The sequence below is a fragment of the Pipistrellus kuhlii genome, unplaced genomic scaffold (assembly GCF_014108245.1).
Source record: "Pipistrellus kuhlii isolate mPipKuh1 unplaced genomic scaffold, mPipKuh1.p scaffold_m20_p_17, whole genome shotgun sequence".
NCBI classification, from domain to species: domain Eukaryota; kingdom Metazoa; phylum Chordata; class Mammalia; order Chiroptera; family Vespertilionidae; genus Pipistrellus; species Pipistrellus kuhlii.
In genome coordinates this window covers 3,191,191-3,209,013 of record NW_023425482.1, presented here as the reverse complement: position 1 = coordinate 3,209,013, position 17,823 = coordinate 3,191,191, and the positions used below count along the sequence as shown (strand labels likewise).

At 53.2% G+C, this 17,823-nt stretch overlaps 1 protein-coding gene across 2 annotated transcripts in view; it reads right to left on the bottom strand.

The window, feature by feature from the left end:
- The window catches only part of PEPD (peptidase D), a 108,830-nt gene that overhangs the window by 41,690 nt on the left and 49,317 nt on the right, over nt 1–17,823 (bottom strand). For both annotated transcript variants that reach the window (XM_036440534.2, XM_036440535.2), the window contains exon 9: nt 17,386–17,432. In XM_036440534.2, the coding sequence (XP_036296427.1) occupies nt 17,386–17,432 (47 nt within the window). The remainder of the gene's footprint in view (nt 1–17,385; nt 17,433–17,823) is intronic.

The following is a 17,823-nucleotide window of genomic DNA, read 5'->3' as shown; positions in this document are numbered from 1 at the left end:
TGGGACTCATCGCCATTCCTCCTCTTCCTTCACCCTCAACATTCAATTCATCAGCAAGTCCTTAGCTCTAGCTCCAAACTCCCCCTCCAGCCTACCCTCTCCTCCAGCCCAGCTGCCCCTCCCGGGCCCCACAACAGCCTCCTCACTGGCTCCTGCTGGCATCTCCATCCACCCAAAGCCACAGCCTCAGCTGGTCAAGTGCCTTCAGCTTGCAGAAACCTCTGAAGGGCATCTTACTGAGACTGGCTCTGCCACCCCCTTCTCTGTACCCACTGGGCCCGGCCCTGTCACCTGCCAGGGAGGCCTGGGCCCTCTTGGCAGAGAGGCAGACGCCCACCCAGACTGTCCCCTGGCGGAGGTTACAGCCCCTCCCATCCCCCCAGGAAGGACTGCCAGTCCGAGGCATCCGGACCGCAGCCTTTCGGAGATTCTTTTCTGTCCTCTTCAAAGGATTACAGATTGATGGCCAAGTCTTGCTGTAAATCAAAAGAAAGTCACTCCTCATTACCTACTTAGAATTCCCCAAGTCCTTCCTGGGAAGCCATTGCTCAGCTGTTTGATCCCTGAGCCACCAGCACTATCTCCAGGCATGCCACCCATCACGACAGCACCAGACACTTTTTTCTCCCGGGCTCCTTTCTCAGCACCTAGATGAATTTCCACCTTTCCCCAGTTTCAAGAAGAGCTGCCAAGATAAATGGTTCAAAGACTCCAGCTCATGCTGAAAATATATCGAGTGCTTGGAGCCTATTTTGAATATCCCACACTGGGGAGCAAAGCACCTTCTCATTGGATGGGTCCTGCTAGCAGCCGAGGCCCAGACTCACTCTTTTGTGCCTGTGGGAAAGTGACACTTGTCCAGCTTCAGCAGCACCAGCTGCCTAGGTCACAGTCAAGCCCCTCCTACCGCTTAGCAGAATGTTGCCGAGGGCCCCTGGGGCACAGGCCAGTGTCTGTGCTAATGGGAGCAAGGAGGTACCCCTTTGCAAACTGTGCATCCAAAAGGTACCCCTTTCCCAGTCCTGCAGCTGATACCACTTTGCTAAAGGCCCTGCCCCAAAAGACCTACTCAACACCCAACAGGCTCATCTCCACAGCCACCAGCCCAGCTCCAGGAAGCAAGACAAAGTAAAACAGCAAACACAAACTCACCAGACCCTGACCCTACGGCCCCCAGGCATCTCGTGTGTGTGTGTGTGTGTGTGTGTAGAGGGGGGGAGGGGGTCCTGGACAGGCAGGGCCCTCCGCCAAGCCCGAGACACGCCAGGCTGGAGCTGGAGAGCTGCTATCATGCACTTGCCCAGCCAGGGTGCCCAGGAGAGACACCTGTGCTGGCCACAGTGCTGCTCTTGAGGGTCATGACATGCATAGGCCCCTCCCAGACCCAGACCCAGACCCTGACCCAGGCCCAGACACAGACTAGAATAGGTCAGCCACTGCCACTCACAAACAGGGCCACAAACTGCTGTCACAAGTGCCGACCGCTGGGCTGGTGCTGCTCACAGAGCAGCCCAGGAGGGCACTACCGCACACGCAGGAGCTGAGGGGTGAGGAGGGGTGGGCCCGGTGCTCTGTGGCTGCGGAACTGGCTTTTCTAACAAAATGGTGGAATCTACATGAACACGGCTGGGTCTGTGAGCAGCAGTAACCACGACCCAGACCCATTTCCTCAGCTCCCTGCCAGGCCCCTGCAGGTGCTGGAGCAGAGGGAAGAGGCCATCGCCTCATCCTGCTCAGAGGAGCACGGGATGGGAGCAGACCGTGGGCAGGTAGTGCCTTGGCCCGGAGCGTCCCAGGACACTACAGTGACAACACGCTCGCCCAGACCCCGGGCCTGAGGCCTGAGACCAACCTCGGACGCGCCCACAGTCGTCAGCGGGCAGGCTCCCTGGCATCCTCATCTCTTCCGAGCCTCAAGCACAGCGTGTGGAGAGTCCCATATCCACGTGACAGGTACGTGGCCAGAGCGGCCGGGGCCCATCTCCTGACTGCCACCCCGACCTGCACCTTTCCTCACCTGCTCAGGGGCAGCTGTGGGGGGCCTTGGCTGGGGCATGCCCTTTGACAATGCTGGAGGAAGCTGGAAGGCCATACCGCCCACCCTCCCCTCGGACCGAGGGGCCAGGGCGCAGGAGAGGCTGGCCTGGCAGGAAGCTTGGAGGGGCTCCCGCCTGGCTTCACAGCAGCCCCCGTGGAGACTGTGCCGGGGCCTCTGAGTGGGAAACTCTGCGGTTCCATCACAAACTGCCTCCCGGTGTCAGGGGCAGACATGCCTGCTGGCAGATGTGGGAACGGGTTTCAGAGTTCCCAGATTAAACCCTCCACAACATCTACAGAATTCAGAGCGAGGAGGGAAAACTCCCAGCCAGGGATAATTGCTCCCACAGGGAACATTACTCTGCACCAGAATGTAACAGATCTGAGTGAGAATTTTCTAAAACCCAGCACCAAACCTGCTCGGGGAGCCACACCGAACAACGGCTCCTACAGAGTTCCTCACTAGAGGCTGGGCCCCTGCCGGCCAGAACCAAATTGGACGGGCTCCCCTCTGAGGCGGCACCTGGTCCACACCCCCTCTCCCCTCCCATCTGCCACAGGGCTCCCTGGCCCCCGGGGGTTGGAGAAAAATGGAAAGGCCATTCCAGAGTGGGAGTGAGGCTAGGGCCAGCCGAGGCGAGGCACCAGGGAATGGGGGGCGGGGCATGAGAAGCAGCCTTTCCCGTTCTTCTTGAACTACATGACCCTTAAGCCATCTTTATTTCCCCTCCTTTGATACAGCCCTGGTATGAGACATCTTTCTCAGTCACACGTGGTGTGAGAGTGGTGAGAGGGTGATGGAAGGTCTGCCTCGGTGCCGGGGAGGCCAGGAGGGGTGGGCCTGCGCCAGGTGCCCGGAGCCAGCGCTCAGCCCCCTGGTGGCTGCTCTGCAGAAACCAGCACTAGGTTACTACTTCACTTTCTGGGAAGTTTCCAGATTTTAATTACTAACTCAGAACAAACCAAAAATCCCCACTGCATGGGCCAAAACCCCATGGCCTGAGCACTGGGAACAGCCCAGAGGCTACCAGTCTATGGTCTCTGGCCTTTGTCTTGCTAGAAAACTCCTCCCACTGAGAAGTGGGAACCTCAGGGGGTCCCTCCTCCACCCCCCACACACATAGTCCTTTCCTGACAGGAGCTTCTGGAGACCCGCAGGGGAAGGGAGACCATCTGACGGGCTGTGGCCAAAGCAGCGGACCCATCATGGGGAAGCTGCCGGCGCCCCCCAGGTGTGGCTCACCCAGGCCTCCTCAGCCCTCTGGGTGGCTGCCCTCGCACATGAATCCACGGAAGCCCAGACCTCCTCGCCCGTTCCGGGCCCGAGCGATTCCAACAGGACCCTGCATCGCGGGGCTGACCAGACAGCGCCGGGTTCGCGTGCAGGAGGAGCCAGACAAGCCCCCTGGTGGGAAATGGGAGAACAGAGGGCGAGTTTTCACAGGATCCACGGGGACGGACAGCACGTGGAGCGGCCACGACGGCAAAGGGCTCTCTAAGGCGTAAGGTGTGGCGACAGGTTACAGAACGGGCGCAATCGGTGGGCAGCAGAGCCAGTGTGAGGAGTGACAGGAAGTGAACGAAAAACAGCTTGAGAACTTCCCCTGGTGCACAAGGGGAATAAGAGGGAAGAGGAAAAAAGCCAAGACGGGAAAAAAGCCCGTCTAGGGGATCCAGTACATGTGGAATAAGAATTATTTTTTTTGTTGTGAATTCTCATCCGAGGATATTTTTTCCATTGGTTTTTAGAGAGAGTGGGAAAGAGGAACGGAGAGAGGGAGAAAGAGAAAGAGAGGAAGAGAGAGACAGAGACAGAGAGAAACATCGATGTGAGAGAGGTCAATTGGTGCCTTGCACACACACCCCAACCAGGAGGGCCAGAGAATGAACCTGCCACGCAGGTCCGTGCCCTGACTGGGAATCAAACCTGAGACCGTTGGCGTGTGGGCCAACATTGAGCCACACTGGCCAGGGCTGGGATAGGAATTTAAAAGAAAGCTCCACGCCCAGCTGAGCGGCTCAGTGGTTGAGCATCAGCCTATGAACCAAGAGATAGAAGTTTGATTCATGGTCAGGGCACATGTCCATTTACAAACTCGATCTCCAGTGTGGGGCATGCAGGAGGCAGTCGATCAATTATTCTCTTTCATCACTGATGTTTGTATCTCTCTCTCTCCCTCCCCTTTCCTCTCTGAAATCAATAAAAAAAAATTTTTTTTTTCAAAAGAAAAGGCTCCACAGCAAAGAAAGGTATCATTGTTCTGACTAAAGAGCTGGTTCCTAGACATCATGGGAGCTCGCAGGGGCAACCCCAAGCCTGTCTGCACAGCTTCTGTCCCCCAACAAGTCACCACGTTCACTCCTGTAACTGAGAGGGAGCCACAGAGAGACTGGGAGTGAAATGTCAGGTGACATGATAATTACACCACAGTCTCAGGTAACATGGCCCAAGGGGATACATGCTTGCCCCTGGGAGTGCCCATGGGATGACAGACAGGAAACACACAGAGTGTGACACTCCCACTCAGGTGGACAAGTGTCCGCTGTGGGCAGGCCGGCCTCGCTGGTGGCCAAGCTGTTCCTGCCTCACAGGCTATTGCTAACACCCGGACCTGTTACCTGTGTCCTCCTTCATGCATTTGCTCTGTTGTCAGGTGTGACTGCTTTGCTCTACCCCTCACTGGCCTACGTCAGAATGCACCTGACCTGAGTCTTGCCACCGAGGTCATGGCCCTCCGCAGCACCGCCTAGGGGTCCTCAAACTTTTTAAAGTGGGGGCCAGATCACGGTCCCTCAGAGAGCTGGAGGGCCGGACTATATGAACTACTAATTCCTACTGTAACACCTCGGCTGCGCTCACTGCCCAAAAAACCTGGCGGGCCGGATCAGACTCCTCTGTGGGCCGCATGTGGCCCGCGGGCCGTAGTTTGTAGACGCCTGGTACACCGTGGCTAAAGCAGCGGGCGCGGACCACTAACTGGTGGTCTGCGAGGTCCGATAGGTTGGCGACAGCTGAGCTAAAGAACTCTGAGTTAACACCACCCAGCTCACACCTGTTCTCAGGGGCTGCCTTCACCTGGGCCATTACCCCAGCTTTGGGGCTGGCAGGATTCCGCTGTCCAAAGCACCAGAGAGATCCTCAGAAAACCCTGTTACTCTCAAGAATAAAGAAAGAATTCTCTAAACATCAAGGCAAGAAAACAAAAAAGTTCCCTAGAAAAAAGCATGAAGAGGATTTGCCTAAGCTCCCTGGCAACAATGGAGGGAGTGGTTTCATGGAACAAAGATTCAACCCCCAGTGAAGCCATCCTTCACTAGGCGGCAACAAGAGGACTCTCCACGTGCAAGGTCAAAGCCGAGCCTCAGAGCAGCGACTTTCAACCAAGAGCCGTAGCGGGCACCCTAGCGTGCCTGCCGCAGTCCGTCACACATGCAGTACCTGACTATGTAGTCGGGGCCCTGACCTCTTTTCCTTAGACTGTCCGATAAAAAAATGACAACAGACAATACAACAATAGCTGTCCAGTGTGAATGAGTCAAAATCAGACCTAATGTTTTAGTCAGGTCAGCAAAAAACATTATTTTTGTTTAACGTCAGTCATGTGTCCGGGTGCCATGAGACGGAAAAGGCTCAGACCGCCGTGGTGGAGGGAAGGGAAAACACTGCACAGCTCAGGGTCCACCCTGGGTCCAGGAAGATGGGGCTTCCTCTAAACAACTGCCATCCCAGTGACTCTAAGACGACGCAAGTGTGGGAACTGACTGATGGGCAGAGAAGTTACGCAATAAAAAACCAGAAGACAGGGGAGAAGGAGACCTGTCCACGCTAAACTTCTTTTCAAAGTGAGAAATCAATGATCTTTTTAACTAAGATAGAAAATGTAGAGAAATACAGCTCGTATTTTCTTAATTTTAAAGTAATTCTACAATAAGAATGGGATGTATGTAAAAGAGAACAAAGCAACCTCCACCAACTTGCTAACGACACAAAAGCTTAAAAGTGAGCAAAGAAGAACAGAAGCCAGAAAGCACCACAGGGACGGGACTGTGGCTGAGAGCCAGCACGCTGGTCCTCATGACAAATGCAGGGGCTCACCGGTCTGGGAGGCGCTCAGTCTGGAACAGGAAACTGTCCGCAGTAAACAAAGCCAGACACAGAGGAGTCAGCAAAGGTGCACCCGGAAAGATGCAACTAAAAGAACATTTAACAGCAACACCAACTCCGGATAAAGCCAGATCCAGGCACAAGGGTTAGTCAGGTCAAAAGGGGTTCGTTCGTGTAAGCTGTAAACAGGTAAAATGCGCAATGAAGATGTAGTGATCATCAACCTGAATGCTTCAAACAACTGGGTATGGAAGTGAATAAAACAAAAACCTATGGGAATCACAAAGAGGGATGTACAAAACTACCTCTCTTAACACTATGGTGAATATATAAAACAGAGAGAGGAGGCAGGTGACTGGAACATGATAAGGAACCTGATTTAAGGTGTGCTAAAGTATGAGCTCTAAAAATAAAAATAAAAATGTTTAATTTTATCCCATAAAATGCTGGCAAAAAATGTTTCTAAATAGGCCATAAAGAAAAAAAAAATCTCAAAATTAGGAAGAGTAAGATTTACATACAATATGTTCTCTAACGACAGTGATGGCAAAGCCAGAAACTAACAACAAAAAGTTAACCACGGCAGTTAAACAACCATGTCTATCTGAGAATTAGAAGAAATGCTCTTAGTTCGCTCCTTAGGGTCAAATATCAAATCAATCCAAACTTCTTAGGATGTGGTCAAGGCAGCATTAGAAAACGTAGCAGCAAAACTCATCTCTTGCAAAAGAAGAATGACAATAAGCGGAGATTCAATTAAGTAAAAGATGGATGTTCAAAACAAGGTCAGGACGGGAGGAGAAAGGAGTTATTAAAACTGGGAATCTCTGAAGCGGACACGCAGCAGAGCTGATAAATGCTTATTTAAAAGCAGATTTTATGAAAAGACCACAAAACTGATGCAAGCCTGGCAAGGCTAAGCTCTAATGAAAGAGCACAGATACATACATTAGGAATAAGAAAGGAAACACAATAACAGATAAAGAGGAGGTACTTCAGGAAATAAAATAACTCCATGCTAATAAGCTTAAAATTCTTGCTGAAAATAAAAACTTCCAGAAAAACATACTGTTTTGACTCTAAGAGGATGGAGTCAGATTACAACAACTCCTTAGGAAAATCTGGGATGTTACCGAAGACATTCTCCCCAAAAACACAATTTCGGGCAGGATCCAAGGACCTCTTTAATCTTCAAGAAACAGACAGCCCTGTGATTTCTAAATTGTTCTAGAAAACATAACATTGTGGAGAGTTTCCCATCATGACCTAAAAATATGGATTTCAAAATATGGCAAAGAGAGTTTGAAACATATAGCTCAATCCCCTATTTGAATCTACATAAAATGCTAGTATGAACAATAAAGCAATCCTTTATAATGCTCACGGAGGCACAGCAAGTGGCAGACCTGGGACTCAAGCTCAGGACACCAGTCTCTACAGAGACCATGCTCTAACCACTGAGTACACTGCCTTTCCATTTCAGTCCTGCAGTTCGTTAAGACAGTAATCCGCCTGACAAAGCAGAGTGTGTGCCATGGAAGCCACGCTGGCCATACACCAAGAAGTCGGTCAGGAAATTCATCTCAGGCACACCAGCCTCCAATCTTGGTGTCTAATACCATTCTCCAATAGAAGGAACCAGGGCGCCTCCGAGAAATGGCTGACTCCAGGGCTGCAGTGGGGAGTATACGAGATGAGCCTAGAACATCTGGTGGTGGCAGAGAGTAAGGCTGTGCTCCAAAGGCAAAATGATGCGGGGGAGGAAGGGATATCCGAGGGGCACAGGAGCCTAATGAGAGGGTCCCGGTGACCAAAGCTGGGATGATTTGAGCAACAAAATAAATAGCATAATATCAAATCATAATCCAAAGTGTAAAATATAGATCCATACAGATATAAGTAAATAAATGGCTATATAAGTGAGTGGGGAAGAAGAGCCAATAGTGTGTTAGCTCCCCCTCCCCCGCGGAGACAGAGCGTAACCCCACTCCTATGTGCAGGCTGTGCAGCGACTTCCCTCTGAAGATGACAGTGGGAGAAGGATTCGTGGGAAAAAAGCATCGGAAAAACTAAAATGGAAGGACAGTCTACAAGATACACGACCAGTATTCCCGAGAACTGTCAAAATCACCAAAAGCAAAAACTGCCACAGCCAGGAGGAGCCTAAGGGCACAGGACAAATGTGATCCGTGGCATCCTGGGACAGAAGCAGGACGTCATGTGAACGCCAAGGGAGCTGGAATGAAGTGTGGACTTCAGATAATAACGATGTGTCGATGCAGTTCACCAGTGGTGACGAATGGATCATAAGCACGTTAACTGGGGGAATATGGGTGCAGGGTACGTGGGAACTGTCTAGTATTCCTTTTACCTTTCTGTGACCTAAAATTATTCCAAAATACAAAGTTTTTTAATTACTTAAAACACACACACACACACACACACACACACACACACACACACACACAGGAGATGCCAAAAAGGCCGCTGGTAAAACTCAATGCCCTTTCCTAAGAAAATCTCCTAGCAAGCCATAGAAAAAACACTGCTTCCTTAACTGGCAGTAAACACTTATTGGAAACCAACAGTCAGACTCAGGCTCAAAGATAAAACACTGGAGTCAAATCCCAAAGATGCCACTGGCACCACGGTTACTCAGCAGGCTTCTCTCGAGGCTCCGCTGGCCCTGGGGAGGAAGTTTCCACGGGCTTTGTCCTCAACAGCTGCGCGGACCAGGCGCGTATGTGCAGGGAGCTCTCCCTTTGGTTCTCTGCTCACTTTCTGGCTGGGTGCCAGGCTGGTTGGCACCTTAAATGTACCCATTTCTCAATTACTCTCAGAGGCAAACTGAGCCATCCTTGCTTTGGGCCAGAGTCCCACAGCCTCTCCACCCCAGGCCCCAGCTACACTCTCCAATGCCAGGCTCTGCCAAGCATCTTGGAGAGAGCAACTCCCTTCCCTGGTGCCAGGTGGTATGGACAGAGCTGGCTGGTGGGCACACGGGACGGTTCTGCTAGTATGGAGTGGTGCAGCCTCCTCTGAACCCCAAGGAATTGCCCACCTAAGGAGACCCAGGGTCTCTGAAAGGGCTCCGCTCACTGCGGTGTGGCTGGCGGGTGCAGGGCGCGGGGCTGCCTTCCTGAGGGGCACACACCACCGGGGGTTTCCTAAGCCCTCCCGCGGTGGCAACGTGCGGCCTGTCCCCAACAGTCCAGGAAGTGCTGGCAGGAAACCTGCACCAGCCTCACCACACAGGCCAAGAGCTGCTCTCACCACACCAGGCTGGGGTCTTGGGGGCCCCTTTTTGTTTATTTTTTATAAGATTCTAATGTATTTTTAGAGAGCAAAGAAGGGAAAGGGAGAGGGGGAGAGAGAAACATCGATGTGAGAGCTAAACATCGATCAGCTGCCTCTTGCACATCCCATACCAGGGAAGGAGCCCACACGTGGGCATGTACCCTGACCGGGAATCGAACTGGCAGCCTTCCAACGCACGTACGACACCCAACCATCTAAGCCACATGGACCAGGGCATCAGGGCCCTTTTGGAATGAGCCATGCCACAGCTCATCCCTCAAAGTGGCCAAAAGAGAGAGGCTCTATCTGCGACGGAGGTCACAGGGCACTGCCCATGGACAGTGACCGGGCCCACAGAGAAGGGCCTGTCACACCTGTTCTTACCCAGGGTGTAGGTCTCAGAGACCCTGAAGCCCCGAAGGTCCCGTGCAAAACTCAGGCACTTTCATGGGGGCAGGTAAACTGAGGGCGCCTCACTGGTGCCCAGGACTGCCCAGGCTGACCACTCCCAGGTGGTGGGAAGCTGGCTGTACATCTCCAGAACCTCCAGCAAGCAGGGAGATGAGAGCCTCTTGCTGATGTCCATCATCAGTGAAACTGGATCCTCTGCTCCACCCATGAGGGCTGAGGGCAGGGACATGATGACCAGCATGCCCCGCACGCCCAGCAGGGAGAGCTCCAGGTAACCCAGAGTGAGAAGGGCTGGGCCTCTGAGAGATGGTCCTTCAGTGGTGACAGGGCTCCAGGAGGGACCAGCTGGTGGAGGAAGAGAGTGCTACACTGAGAGGGAGCTGGAGATGTAGCCTGGAGATGAAGGGGGTAAGGGTGGGGTAGAGTGAGGGATAAGCTCGTCAACTGTGCAGGGCAAGGTCTTGGGGTGGGGAGCGGTACGGAAAGCAGCAGCTTGTCTGCCTCAACTGCCTGTGCTTTCTGCAGCCACAATCACCAGGGCCTAGTGGGGTTGTGGGGTTCCTTTAACTTTCCCCCCTTACAATTACGCTGACAGGAGTTAGATTTGTCATCCTCAGAAAGAAAAAGAGGGCCTTGTTCAACAGAACTCAGTGAGGGCTCTGCAACCTGCTCCCCGCAGCGGGTGAGGAGAGACCAACCACCTGACCCAGCACCACGTGGTGTGGGTGGATTGTGTGCGTGCTGTGTGTGTATGATGTGTGTGTGTGTGGAGTGTGTGTGTGTGGAGTGTGTGCGTGCTGTGTGTGTATGATGTGTGAGTGTGTGGAGTGTGTGCGTGCTGTGTGTGTACGATGTGTGTGTGTGTGTGGAGTGTGTGTGTGTGGAGTGTGTGCGTGCTGTGTGTGTATGATGTGTGAGTGTGTGGAGTGTGTGCGTGCTGTGTGTGTACGATGTGTGTGTGTGTGGAGTGTGTGTGTGTGGAGTGTGTGCGTGCTGTGTGTGTATGATGTATGAGTGTGTGGAGTGTGTGCGTGCTGTGTGTGTACGATGTATGAGTATGTGGAGTGTGTGCGTGCTGTGTGTGTACGATGTGTGTGTGTGGAGTGTGTGTGTGTGGAGTGTGTGCGTGCTGTGTGTGTATGATGTGTGAGTGTGTGGAGTGTGTGCGTGCTGTGTGTGTACGATGTATGAGTGTGTGGAGTGTGTGCGTGCTGTGTGTGTACGATGTATGAGTGTGTGGAGTGTGTGCGTGCTGTGTGTGTACGATGTATGAGTGTGTGGAGTGTGTGCGTGCTGTGTGTGTACGATGTGTGAGTGTGTGGAGTGTGTGCGTGCTGTGTGTGTACGATGTGTGTGTGTGTGGAGTGTGTGTGTGTGGAGTGTGTGCGTGCTGTGTGTGTATGATGTGTGAGTGTGTGGAGTGTGTGCGTGCTGTGTGTGTACGATGTATGAGTGTGTGGAGTGTGTGCGTGCTGTGTGTGTACGATGTGTGTGTGTGGAGTGTGTGTGTGGAGTGTGTGCGTGCTGTGTGTGTATGTGTGTGTGTGTGTGGAGTGTGTGCGTGCTGTGTGTGTATGATGTATGAGTGTGTGGAGTGTGTGCGTGCTGTGTGTGTACGATGTATGAGTGTGTGGAGTGTGTGCGTGCTGTGTGTGTACGATGTGTGTGTGTGTGGAGTGTGTGTGTGTGTGGAGTGTGTGCGTGCTGTGTGTGTACAATGTGTGTGTGTGTGGAGTGTGTGTGTGGAGTGTGTGTGGAGTGTGTGTGTGGAGTGTGTGCGTGCTGTGTGTGTACGATGTATGAGTGTGTGGAGTGTGTGCGTGCTGTGTGTGTACGATGTATGTGTGTGTGGAGTGTGTGCGTGCTGTGTGTGTGTGCTGTGTGTGTGTGTGTGGTGTGTGTGTGTGTGGAGTGTGTGCGTGCTGTGTGTGTACGATGTGTGAGTGTGTGGAGTGTGTGTGTGTGGAGTGTGTGCGTGCTGTGTGTGTACGATGTATGAGTGTGTGGAGTGTGTGCATGCTGTGTGTGTACGATGTGTGTGTGTGTGGAGTGTGTGTGTGTGGAGTGTGTGCGTGCTGTGTGTGTATGATGTGTGAGTGTGTGGAGTGTGTGCGTCCTGTGTGTGTACGATGTATGAGTGTGTGGAGTGTGTGCGTGCTGTGTGTGTACGATGTGTGTGTGTGTGGAGTGTGTGTGTGGAGTGTGTGCGTGCTGTGTGTGTTTGCTGTGTGTGTGTGCTGTGTGTGTGTGGAGTGTGTGCGTGCTGTGTGTGTACGATGTATGAGTGTGTGGAGTGTGTGCGTGCTGTGTGTGTACGATGTGTGTGTGTGTGGAGTGTGTGTGTGGAGTGTGTGCGTGCTGTGTGTGTTTGCTGTGTGTGTGTGCTGTGTGTGTGTGGAGTGTGTGCGTGCTGTGTGTGTATGATGTATGAGTGTGTGGAGTGTGTGCGTGCTGTGTGTGTACGATGTATGAGTGTGTGGAGTGTGTGCGTGCTGTGTGTGTACGATGTGTGTGTGTGTGGAGTGTGTGTGTGGAGTGTGTGCGTGCTGTGTGTGTACGATGTATGAGTGTGTGGAGTGTGTGCGTGCTGTGTGTGTATGATGTGTGCTGTGTGTGTGTGCTGTGTATGGTGTGTGTGTGGAGTGTGTGAATGATGTGTGAGGGTGTAAATGGGGTAAGTGGTGTGTGTATGGTGGGTATGTGTGTGTGGAGGAATATATGTATGTATAGTATGTGTGAATGTGGTGCAGGTAGTAAGTGTTGTGTATTGCGTGTGTGAATGTGTGTACAAGAGGTATGTGAGTGGTGTGATATGTGCAGTGTACATACGTGTGTGTGTGTTGTGATGCATGTGGTAGGTGTTGTGTGTGGCAGGTGTTGTGTGGCAGGTGTGAACATGCATGTAGTGTGTGAGGGGTATGTGAGTGGTGTGTGAATATGTATGGGGAATGAGTGTGTGGGGTGTGCATGTGTCTGTGTGGGTAATGTGTGTAACGTGGTATGGGTGAGAGGCGTGTGCGTGTGTGTCTGTGTGTGTGTCTCAGTGGTATTTGTTGGAAGAAACCCCCAGGCTAGGGCTCTGTCCCCCAACCCCAATCGGGGCCCAGCGGGCACAAGAACACACAGAACTGACTGTCTCCATCGGCCCAAAGGCAGGGAAAGGCAAGGAGACTGATCCCCGGAGCACAGCTGGGCAAGTTCTTCACTAACGACAGGAAGGCAGTGGGAGGCTGGTCCAGCGGCTGCTGCCTCGGCCAAGCAGAGCCAAGCCCAGGCCGTGCAGGGTCTCCGGATGGGCCTGGTGTTTGCCAGGAAGGATCCGGCCCAGGGAGGGCACCGCCATGCCATCCCTGCACACTTCACAGTCCGTGTGCCTTTCAAACGCCTCACACAATCCCAGAGGAGCTGCCAGGGAAGGGCCAAAATGCCCCATTCACAGCTTGGAGAGAAGGAGCGTAATTTCAATTAAGGTCCCAGGCTGTCAAAAACATCAAGTTATTAATCTCCTTGTGGCAAATGTGAACCGGGACCTGCTTACACAGCCAATTGAGCATGCTCTAAATTAGTGTTTGCAGGTAATTGATTCAGCTGCCAACCCCATGCCAGCCGGCGACAAGCTGGTTACGCCACTAACATTAAATAATATGAGCGGCAAAATGGCCTGCCTGATTGGGCCTGCAGTCAGATGCTGTTAGCGCCCGATTTACCCAAACATTAATGTCTTATTGGTTTAACACAATTTACTGCACCTCAACTGCGGAAAATGACTTCCATTCCCTCTGAAACCCCACTCACAGGCTCAGCATGGAGGAGGTGTCTTAATAAATGCCATCAGCTCACTCTTTTTAATTTTTAACATGCCCTCAAGATTTTATAACAAACTTTTGATAATAAAATTTTTGGAAGCATAAATCTTAGAAGTGGCCTCCCGGTAGCCAGAGTGAGTCTGAGCACCCTGTGCCGGCGGTGGCGTGCCTGCCGTGGAGAACACAGCCTCTCTCTGCCCCACCCTCGCTGCACGCCCGACCCGCAGGATCCCTGCCTCCTTGCCCCGTGCCCGTTCTGGGCTGCGGTGGCCATGCCCCGGGGGATGTCCAGCTGGTCCGCACACTTCTAGCCCCGGAGCCGGCGGCTTCCCAGGGATCCGAGCAGCCTGTGCTTAAAGGGCCGCACCCCGGGGGGGGGGGGGGGGAGGTGAGGGAGGATGGGGGAGATAACACTTCAGATGAGGTTTTATTGTACATTCCTCATCTGGTCAGGAAAAGGCCAGCGTTCACAGTGGCACCGACGACAGCAAAAAAAAAAATAGCCCAGGACATTTTATTCTTTCTCTTGTCCATTGAACTCACCCCCACGTGTGTCCTGACGCCCACCGTGGGCAGACACTGCAGTAAACGCGGTGGGAGCCTCCAAGAAGCAGCCTCCAGGCTCCAAGGACAGAGACCGCGACATGACCCCAGCACTCCGCAGCGGCAGCGCAATGTGCCCTCTGGCCAGGGACACCCCGGGGTGTGACAATGTCCTCGCACAGCCCACCGTCTTCAGGGGGTGACACCCTCTGTCTGAAAAGGCCACCCACCCACCTGTCCTTCAGGGACAGTCTGTCGCTTGCACTTATCATCTCTGCTTCAGCTTTTCCCCAGAGCAGTCCCCAACTCCACCCACCCTCTACCCAGGAGCCCCTGCTCTCGGCGCGCAGGGAGCCTCAGGTCGGGGCCTGGGGGCAGGCCCCGCTTCCCCTGCGTCTCCGGTGACGGCCGCAGCCGGGCACAGGCACAGCAGGTGCACTCGGTGCACACACCTGGCACACAGGCTGAGTGAACACCGCACAGCACCCTCAGGGCAGCTGCTCTGGCCACGATCTCATGTCTCTGAAAGCTGCCACGGACCCAGAGGCAGCAGCAGTGCGTTAGCCCAGGAGTGGGGGAGGGGGGAGAAGCTGAGGGGTTTGAAGACAAAGGCAGTTCTCCCAGGGCTTGGCCTCAAGAGACCCTCCTTCAAACAACAGCCAAATGCAACTCATGACGCAAACAAACCAACTCAGAGAAAGACAGTTTAGACCAATGTGGACTAGCTATTGGTGATATGGAGGATCTACTGCTCACTTAGTTAGGTGTGATAACGATGTGGTGGCTATGGAAAGGAAAAATGTATCCTCGTCAACCGAGCCGCCCGGGATGCATTTACAGGAGAAATGTCAGACCTGGGACTTGGTCTCAGATACTGCAACCAAACAAAACTAAATAAAAATCCTGGTGGGGACTTCAAGGTTCATTCCACTATTCCGGGAGTGGCAGCAGTATTTGCAATTTCCCACTAAAGGTAAGAAAAAGACTGGCATTACCGGGAGGGGGTGGCGGGTAAGGAGGTGGAAGAAGTGCTCCCACAGGCCCCTGATCCAGAGCCCACATGCAGGCCTGTCTGGCTGCAGCGGGTTGGGCTCAGGCCCCTCCTAGGAGTCACTGGTGGCCAGCTGCGGCGGATGGCAGGGATCCACACTGGGCATCAGCTGTGGGTCACTATGGGCCAATTAAGATGAGACCAGATTCCTGGGACAGTGCCAGTCTCGGCCTCCTCCCCCCCAGCCCCCCCCCCACGTCCCTGGTAGCAGGCGGACCGCTTCCTGTCCCAGAGTGAAGACACTGGGAATCCCGGGCAGATACTGCACTGAGCAGACCATGGGAGGCCAAGGCTGGCGCCCTGCCTGCCCTTCCCCATCCTCCTGGGTCCCCGCTGAAGCATTACTCCACCCCCCAGGGAAGAGGCGAGAAACCTGGGGTTCCCTGCTCAGCACTCCTTTCAGGGTTAGACGTTGAGAAAGACACCTACTTCCAAGCCATGTGACGGCTTCCCACCGCTGACTCCGTCTGCACCCGCCCTCACCCGCCCTGACAAAGTGGGCTAGCCAGAAAGGCTGGGGGGCGACATGGAAGCAGAGCGGCCTGAGGCCGCCCCAGGCGGAGTTGGGCCTGCGAGGCGGGCGAGGGAGGCAGCGCCAAGCTCTAAGGCCAGGCAGGAGAGGGCAGCCAGGATCGGGACGGGGGCCGAGGGTGAAAGGTAACACTTTTTTCTGTACTCACAACACTTCCGACACCAATGTGTGGGTTTCCCAGCCAGCAGCTCTCATTCTCTGTGGGCACCAACTGGGGGTCCTACCTCTTACTTCTGACACTAATTGCCAGAGTGAAGGTCTCCATCCAGCAAGAATAATCCCCGCTTCAGACATAACAAGCCCAGGCCTCTCGTACTTCTGACTGACTGGCTATAAATCTGGGGTCCCAATGAAATTTGCCAGAATGGCTCACAGAACTCAGGGAAGCACTTCCTGTACTATTACCACTTTCTCATAAAGATTACAACTCGGGATGAGCCAGAGGGGTTGATGCACAGGCCAAGGTCGGGCAAGGCGTGTGGTGCTTAGACGCCCTCTGGGAGCCCTCCTCCCAGCATCTCCCCTGCCTTCACCAGCCTGTGGAGCAGTTTTTATAGAGGGTCATACGGAGGCAAAAATGAAAAAAATCACTGGACAGAACTCAATCTCCAGCCTCTCTCCCAGTCACTAGCACTTCATTAGCATAAACGCTGGTGTGGCTGAAAGGGGCTTATCTTTATAAAAGCCAAGCAACCGGAATGAAGGAACAACCAGAACAACCCAAACAACCGGCCTGATCAGTCCCCCTCAACCGCTGCGGCCCCTCCCCCCAGCCGGCACAGCCCCGATCAGCCCCCATTAGGACCCCACCTGGGCATGAATCCGTGCACTGGGCCTCCAGTTATGGACAACAACAGACTCTGTCACTGGGGGAATTCTGAGGGCTTTAGAAGTGCTGTGCCAGGAACTGGGGCAGAGACAAAACGTGGATTTCCTACTGTATCACAGAGAGGGAAATACGGACTTCCTACTGTGTGACGGGGCAGAAATGGCAGCCTCTCCCTGCCCTCTCCCCAGGGGAGCTTCCAGATGGTACAGTCACTGGGGGTGACCCAGGACAGGGCGGAAGGAGCCCTTGGAGCAGTCTGGGTCTGACCAAGGGATTCTTCCTGCCACTGCCATAGCATGCTGAGCCCAGGCCTGGGCCAGGTGAGGACTGGCGCGGCAGGCCAGGCCAGCGGAGCTCTCCAGAACACTTTATGAGCCACTTAGCCATCCTGAGACGGCACTGTCCTAGCAGCAGACATAATGACCGTGTTTACACATAAATAACAGGCTGTTTCACTAGCGCCCTTCAGAGTCACAATAGCAGCTTTTTGGTAAAGTTTCCTGCAAATTGCACAAACAAAGTCCGGGAGTGAAATGATGAGGCACTAAAGCAGCCTCAGAAGTAATCACAGACCATTACCATCAAACACTCTGCCAAGCACCAGCAAAGTGGCCTCGGTCGGAGGAGAAGGCTCTGCCCACGGTGCCCAAGCCCAGCTCGCAGTCCCCTCAGTGAGCCGTGCCACTGAGGACCTCCTCCTCTGCGACTTGCTCAGGGAACATCAATTACTGTGTTTACATCTTAATCTTCACCCAGAGAGACACAGCAGCTTACCTTTCCAGCTCATATTCTTTCATTCCCACTTTCACAGCCTTCATCACCTGGAGGGTGGATAGTAAGCAAAGACATTTATTAAGAAGTGGCACTGCCTGATAAATAAGGGACAGAGCTTTTTCAAAAGAATCTCTTCTTTAAAAAAAGAAAAGAACATTATGTGCACACAATGGTGCAAAAATGTGACCAATTAGAAAAAAAAAAGCTTCTTTTATTTAACCACTCAAGCACTTCCACTCAGAAACCGATAAACACCCAGCACACATCTGCGGCGGCTGATGGCGGGTAAAACTTGATCAAGACATCTGTGAACACGTAACGCTCAGAGCTATGATGACTGACCTGCAAGGTTTCCTTTGTTTAACTGCCATTAAAAGAATATATGTGCCCCCATGTTCATTGCAGCATTGTTTTTACAAGACACGGAAGCAACCCAAG